Genomic DNA, 7953 nt, shown 5'->3' with positions numbered 1-7953 from the left:
GGTCATCGTCGCGAAAAACAAGCTGCTGCTCATCCATGTTTTCGTGCCAGGGCAGGCTCGTGAATGACTGGCAAAGGTATTTCTATAGGAACTCTGCGGGTATTGTATGATTGATATAGGTGAGAAACTCCAGATGATTTGGTTTTGCCATCATTATGCGCCTCGGACCGAGACGAGCCACGTTCCCTAGCTAGACACCACCGTGAGCATCTCCGCCCGACTACTGTTGTGCAAGAATATTATCTGACATCAGCATATGCAATGACTGCTTACTTAAAGACCAAATCCATTACACTGCATGAAATTTTTTTTCACCAAGTATATCCGCCTATCAAAAGCTGGGTGAAAGCGCCATAAAATGCATAGAAATTTAAGTGAGCCAATTATATGAGATTAGGTGGGCTACTCAGGCAGATTTTGTCCGTATAACAGCGCCACAAAATGCATAGAAATTTAAGTGAGCTAATTATATGAGATAGGATGTATTACTCACAGATAGATTTTGTTTATATTATATAACTAAACAATATATATCTGCAAGCGTTACTAGAGGTTATAAGGTAATATAAACTATCTAATAACTCACGTTTCTTTCTAGTTCCTTCATCTACTACTACTCTAAAATGTCATTACTTTCCTGATTATTCTTATATTACAAGGCTAAATAACTCAACGAACAACACAACACATCCATCATGGACGCGCTAAACACAACGTCATCGACTGAGTGTTCGATGCTGGAGCAGGCAATTCAAGGGCCGACGCCAGAACAATGGGAGGAAATGAAAGAGCACATCTATCAACTTTACATTGTCCAAGGTCAACCTTTGAAGACTTTGATACCAACAATGAAAGCTAAATACGGATTTAACGCAACGTAAGCGAAGACTGAATTGTTGAAACATTTGGTTTCTGACTTATCATAGACCTAAGATGTATTGCACACACTTCAAGAAGTGGAGCCCACGTTTCAACAAAAACAAGAAAGCAAATGATGGCTCGGAACCTACATCAAGTATCAAGATGCCTCGGACACGGCCGAGACGTCTTGCAAGCCACCATCCGAATCCGCCAAGGTCACATCCGCCGTCCATTCAACCACGTCTATCTGCGACTGTCCAACTGTCTGATGGATATCAAAAGCAACGGGCCGTTATAAAGTTTGCCGAAGACTATGTCTACGGCTTGTTTGACACGTTCAACTTCTCCTCGAATCTATTCGATATTATCGTCGCTCCTGGAACGCCAGATCACTCTATAACCTGGCAACAAATAGGCGATGAGTGCTTTGGGGCTGTAACTCTACTGTCAGAAGGGAGATATACTGAAGGCAATCAAACTTTTAGTATCGCGTGTAACAGATTGAACAATGTTCTAGGAAGCAACGACTATGAGATGATTATCAAACTCTGGCCAATCTGCCTCAGACTTTACCGAGCAGGCTTGAAGCTGAACAACTTTGCGATGCTGGAGCACTTTTTGCACTTCTTCCGCAGAATAGCGCTGCACCGCTACCCTCAAGGCCACCCAATTCCAAGTTTGCTCAAGGTCTTATGCCAAGCTTCGACTAAAGAATTCTTCAACGTTGTGCAAGTGGGCTATCTACGAACGATCCACTGTCTCGAGCGCAGTCTAGGCTTCGGAAATGCTGTTGTGCTTTCAGTCTGGTCTAATTATCTGAAGAAAGCCGACGATCATGCGCTTCCCGCTAGCGCACTCACCTCACGGTATGAGTCTGTCTTACAGGAGGCTCAGAACTCATTCACACCGATTGGTACCAGAACAATTGAGATTCTACATCAATATACGTACGCAGCCTACTACAATGCCAACGACTACGATTTGACGTGGAACCTCGCTTCTCAGATGGTAAATCTTGCCGAATCCTTTGAGCTAATGGGTAAGCATCCAGAGTGGTGCTTGGCTACACAAGGTTATGCCTTGGCTGCCAAACTCATGTACATTCTGTCACAACAGACGGGCCACGGGGATCAAGGGACTGTAACACTCAGGTCTGCCATTTCTAGGCTTGAGCTGGGCGATAGAGAATGCCGAACCAGAGCACTCATGCTGGGTGGAATTCTTGGAACAAGTAGTGTCTAGTGAACTTGAAGTCTCTAGGCCCCTAAATGAATCCCTAAATCTTACGAACAATACGTCTTTTCCGTGGAAAATGTGGCTAATGAACTATGCAAGCTGAGAAATTCTCGCCAGATCGCAGGCAACAACCTGCTGCCTGGAAGATCGGCAGGTTGAACACAAGTATAAGAGACCGACTTTCGTCGTTCCTTAGATAGAAGGAGCAGCTTTAATTCAATCTCTTCTGGCTACACCCAATGTTGCACACTCTCAACCTCCGAGAGTGCTTTCCCCCGCCTCCCCCCCCCCCCCCCCCCTCGGGAGGGGGCTAGTTTTACTTTCCCCCCCTTTTTTTCAGCTCTCGACCCCTACACCACCACGAATAAATTGCAACCGTTTACATCACACATAAAGTGTAGGAGGCCTGGATAAGTCAACCGTCACCCGCCTATCCACCCAACTCTACTAGATAAACTCCTACCTCAATCGTTGTCTATCCCAAGATGGATTCTCCTAAGAAGTTGGCCCCTATGGGAAGGAGGCGGCGTCTGATATTGACTGCGACGACCGAGTAACCAAGCTTAGTGGTACTTTTAACTTGGTTACTAGAGGCTTCATTGCTACATCTAAGAAGATGTGTTGCATTACAGGTTAAGAGGATATGGCTATGGAAAATATGTTGCCGGTAGGCTTTAATCGCACCGCGAATAAAGGCCGGGCCCTAGCCCTCAGTATCAATGCAATATCAACTTGGCAGTCAACCAGTCTTAACATTGGCTGCAGTAGGGCGCGCCCCAAGCATAGTTTTGCTAGTACCTATGACTCAACCCCACTCGGTGTCAAGATACCAATCCAAGCCGAGCAAATGCGGGCCCTACACCCGCACAGCTCGAGAGGGTGGTCAAGAGGGCGCACGTCCAGTGTGGATGAACATATCCGGATCCTCGTTTGTCCTTATTGCCTCCGAAGACTAAGCGCCGAGTAAGCAAGTGCTATTTCGATCCCGGGGAATAACTAAGTATTCAAGGAAATGGACAGATTTTACGTCGTAGTATGCAGTAATCTAAGCCGAAATATCCTACGCCTAGATCAAATACTAGTGCCTAGGCATAGGTCAATAAGTAAGTCAGTAAGGCAAGCGAGACACAAATATACGCCATAAAATTAAACTTAATATCTATAGGTAAAGAGTTAAGATGCTAATAGGAAGGTATTAAATAAGGCCGAGTATCTAAAGGGGACGTCGGGCAGGCGTCCGAGGCCGACACTCGAAGGACACGACATATCATAGTGGTAAGGCCAGAAAAATGACCAAACATCAGACTATGAGCCACCGGCAGCTATACGAGAGTCCAGCTAGTGCGGTGCCAGTCGATAGATGCAGGTGGAATGCTGTCGCTCGAAGAGTCCTGCATGGACCTGTGGTGGAGATGTATGTATGCCAGTGCAGAGCGGAGTGAGATGGGCGACGGTTATTGAGATTCCGGGTGATATGGTTATGGAGGATTAATCAGTTTAAAATGCCGAGCCACACCTTCAAGGTGCCAAGGCAGGGAGGGTCAGCCAGTTGGTGGTGGCCGGTGAATGAGGAGTCGACCACTGAATAGTGGTATGTAGAGAGTGTGAAGACTTAAAGTGTTTATAAGCGCGTTAAGGGAAAAGACATAGGGGCAGAATGGCAGCGACTGCGTATAGTCTTCCTATCGTCTTAGAAAGGGGGAAGGGCCCATGTTATGGATGGCTAAGTCGTTATGCGGATTGCCAGTTTTAATATTTATCTCCCCACAAACATGTTTGCTCTATTGCTTAACTATATGATTCGCCACCTATGGCAATAGATATTACTAAGACGCAGTTTTCCCAAAGCTCATGCAGATTGCTTCAAGCCTACAGTTGAGTTAGTGGAGCAATGGATATCCTGCATCCAGGTGATATCACGATGCTACCCTATAGAGGGTCGCAAGAGAGGGAGGTTTAAGTGGTGATAATGGGAATTGCGTAGAAATTCAATATAGCTAATATATATTCTATTAATAAAACATAGAGATTATTAAGATATTTACAAATAGTATTTATCCTCGAGTATTTTATTTATCGCGAGTCGCTTTATTCCACCCACGCCACCACTTCTTAGCAATGTACGTTGAAATATAGTAAATGTATTGATTGAAGGTCAAAGAAGTAACACGGCAGCGCCCATGCAACCACTTCTAATCCCCTCGAGCATAGCTCTATACTTACCTCCTCGCCAAATTCTCATCAGCATATTAATATCCCTATCCCTTTGTTCTATCCCTTTTTGCCATTAGGTTTACTCCCCACCCGCTCATCGTTAATTAATGGGCTACTTACTCTGGCTGTTCACCATAATGCCATATATGTTGAAGGGGAGTCGATTGGCAACTATAGTGGATACGGCCCCGGCAGAAGAATCGAATGGTGTCTCTCTTGCAGGAAAGCTATGTATAATCACCTTCGGAGACACGACTGCAATAGCAGGAATGTCATCACACATATGCAATATCTTCACCGGGAGATGCGATCTCCAAATGCGGCGGCGCGTGACTCGCACTCAGTTATAGCACCCAAGTTAAAGACGGCCCTATCATCTATTAAAACCGTCGGTTGAGCTACCGATAGTTTTTTTGTATGGGAGATTTTTTTTACGCTAGCAGACCATGGGGCAGCCGATAGTTTTTTTTTCGACTAGCCGACGTTTTCTAGAAAAGAGGGTTCCTATAGGGCTAAGGCTCCGCAAAAGAGATATATATAACTTTAAGCTATAAGGATTTTAGAAATAAAGTCCTTTTTCTTATATCTTATTTCTTAATTTTTCTAGAATTATTTAAAGATAAAAAAGAGAAATTTTAATGGGGTGGTCAGTGCAACTAGCGCTACGCTAAAATTTCCCAACCACCGCCACAACTTAGCTATCTAGCCACACTAACCACCTCGCCAGCCACAATTAAGATAATTCCTTAGCCAATAAGCTTTAACCTCTATATTCTTTCTTTCTTTTACCTCTTTATAAAGACTTTAACTCTTCCTAGCTATTTACTTCTAATTTCTATCTCTATCTATATCTTAGTTATCTAAAAGTATTATTTATTTATATCTTAGTTATCTATAAGTCTTATAATTATGGATTATTTTACTTATATCCCGGCTTTTTCCCTTCTAATTTGCAAGACTTACAAAACCGCAGTTCTTTTTAACCAAATTCAACAACACCTCCGCCAACAGCCTCATCAGCTTTCCCTCCAAGAGATCAAGCCTACCCTAGAGCAAGCTACTAAGCTTGATCTTCTTCAGGGCCAGAAGGACCTTATAAGGCTACCTAAGCCTATTCCTCCAGGCCCTCCTATCTCACAACTTGGAGAGCCTATGCAACAGGGCTTCCGCTGCACCTTTGAGCCTAGCTGCTTCTATATTGGCTCCCAGCTACGCCGAATTAGAGAGCACTTACGGGTCTTTCACAAGGTCCAGCAGAAGGGTCAAGACGGCCGGCCTTCCAAGGCAGCAGCCTCGCAGCCTTCTATAGCTACTGAAAGCTATTGGCGAGCCGGCGTAGCCTATCAGCAACTCTTCAAGCAAGGGCCTCGCAGTGAATACTTTGAGGTCTTGCTAGAAGGTAATAGCTCTGAAGCTCTCTCTCTTCTAGAAGCCAAGGCTGCCTTTGAGGCCCAAGCCCTAGCTATCAGAAGCAAGGAGGCCGAGGCTATAGAGCAGCTAAATGACTTTACTGCTCCTAACCCTTGGCTTCGAAGGCTAGGATCAGCAAGGCACTTAGCTGACTTTAGTGGGGAAAAGGATTTCCTAAGAGAGCTGCTTTCTCTTGACCTTACCCTAACTAAAGAATCTCTAAAAGAGACCTCTGAGCTAGATTGCTTTTTTATCTTGCAGGCTTTTGAGGAGCTTATTTAAGAAGCTATAGGCCTTATAGCTTCTAATGAGATTCCTCTGAATGCTCTCTTTGAGGTTAACCGGCAAGATGCCTCGCAGCCAGCAAAGAAGCCCTTTAGCTATAGGTATAAGAAGGCTACGCAAGACCGCTATGCCATAGTAGCAAAGCAGCTTCTAGTCTATACCTTCCGCTGCCTTAACCTTGAGCCCGCAGAGAGGCCACCTTTCAAAGCAAGCCAGCAGCAGCTAGCTAGCTATAAGGCTCTATCTGATAACCTTGATGACCTAGAAGAGGCCTGGCTCTCAGCTAAAGGCAACTTCTCTAGCCATAAGGTTATAGGGCTTTATAAGGGGGTAAAAGAAAGGACCTTGGCGCTTTTCATCTCGATCCTAGATCATCAGACTAAGGATAGTGAATTTAATAGCGTCATGGTCTCCTTTCTTACTGTGCTTAGTATATCCCCTGATGGCTCTTGGCTAGGCTTTGAGACCTTTACCCCTTTTCTCTCTGCCTTAGTATCTATTTCTAGGCTACTTATCCTGCGGGAAGTAGCTAGAAAAAGAGATAAGGCTATCCAGCAGCATACCGAGCTTGGAAGCTCTCTTCTAGAAGCTCGAGAGGCAAGCCCTGGTTATTTTGAGCTAGTGCAACAGCTCGTAACTAGGTGCATGCTAAATAGCCCGGCTGGGGCTGACACGACCCCTATGCAGTTTATCCTTCGGCTGCGTAGCTATGGCATAGCTGCCAAGGCCAATACGGCCCAGCCCGGCTATATCAGCTGGGAAGGGGAGACTATCCTCTATAGAGGCAACCGGCTTAGCCTCCCTAGCCTGCAGCATATACTGCAAGCTGCCCTAGACGAAGCCCGGCTTCTTCTCTTCCAGGGGCTTCTTATGCAAGAGAGCTATACCTTGGAGGATAGCCAGCCAGCCCTAGTGCCTTCTATCCCCTGGGATTCTATCTAGGATAACCCTACTGATAATTCAGTAGGCTATTCCTTTTTAGATAGCCTCTATGAGGTAGCTAGGGGAGGCACTAAGAGCTGGCTTTTTTCCTTTCTCTGGGAAGACCCTATTCTCAAGGCCCGCTGGTTTGGAAGCTCTAGTAGCTCTTCTATAACCCCAGAAGCTAGGGCTATGTCTTCTTATAGCCAAAGCATTGAGAAGCTGCTTGAGCTGCTAGCCTTCTTGATCCACTTAAGCAGCGGTCTTCCGGCTAGGTCAAATGAGCTCTTGACTCTTCGGCACCGCAATACCGCCGCAGGGGGCATCCGCAATATCTTCCTAGACCAAGGGCTAGTTATGCTAGTTACTGGTATTCACAAGGGCTTTTCTAGGTCAGAGAGACTCAAGGTTATTCACCGCTTTCTTCCTCAGGAGGTTAGCACCCTTTTAGTCTATTATCTCTGGCTTATCTTGCCCTTCTGGGAAGCTATGCAGGCCAACTTTGACCGTAGCTCTCAGGGCTCTTTTTCCCCCTTTCTCTGGAAGACCTCTGGCCTAGATGGCGATGAGGGTTCTAGCAAGAAGGTAGAGGCCCTAGGGGATAACCCCCAGCTGCAGCAGCTGCAGGCCGAGCTAGGGTTCTATAGCCCTAGAAACTCTCCCTTTGGGGCCCTGAGAGGCAGCCAGGCTGATAGCCCTAGGCTGCATATAGGGCTTGCAGCAGGCTCTTGGAATTCGGCTAGGCTTAGCCGGGTCCTTAAGCGCTGGGGCAAGCTAGCCGGCATCGAGTCTCTTACTATTAGTAGCTGGCGGCATATAGCTATCGCCCTAGGCCGCCGCTATATCCGCGATGCAGCTATTACTAGCCAGGGGCTATATAGCGAAGTCGACCACGGAGATAGCGAAAGCAGCTCTGATGAAGAGGGCCCTGGAGAAAGAGATACTATTCTCCATAGGCAGACCGGCCATGGCAGCATGACTTCCAACCTCGTCTACGGCCGGCAGCTTATTATACTGAGGTGTTAG

The 7953-nt window shown here is 46.1% G+C and overlaps 2 protein-coding genes across 2 annotated transcripts; both read left to right on the top strand.

The window, feature by feature from the left end:
• Window positions 1–1023: 1023 nt before the first annotated feature.
• Window positions 1024–2103, top strand: LRP88_15037 (uncharacterized protein; the record flags this gene model as incomplete). Its single annotated transcript, XM_083251368.1, has 1 exon — window positions 1024–2103. One exon carries the CDS (start codon window positions 1024–1026, stop codon window positions 2101–2103), a length of 1080 nt encoding a protein of 359 aa, XP_083092864.1.
• A 5181-nt stretch (window positions 2104–7284) lies between these two features.
• On the top strand, window positions 7285–7953 carry LRP88_15036 (uncharacterized protein; the record flags this gene model as incomplete). The annotated part of the gene is made up of 1 exon (XM_083251367.1): window positions 7285–7953. The coding sequence occupies one exon, from the start codon at window positions 7285–7287 to the stop codon at window positions 7951–7953; it is 669 nt and encodes a 222-aa protein (XP_083092863.1).

The sequence above is a fragment of the Fusarium phalaenopsidis genome (assembly GCF_050370095.1).
Source record: "Fusarium phalaenopsidis strain FUZ10S chromosome Unknown contig_32530, whole genome shotgun sequence".
Classification (NCBI taxonomy): domain Eukaryota; kingdom Fungi; phylum Ascomycota; class Sordariomycetes; order Hypocreales; family Nectriaceae; genus Fusarium; species Fusarium phalaenopsidis.
This window is presented reverse-complemented; position numbering and strand designations above follow the sequence as displayed.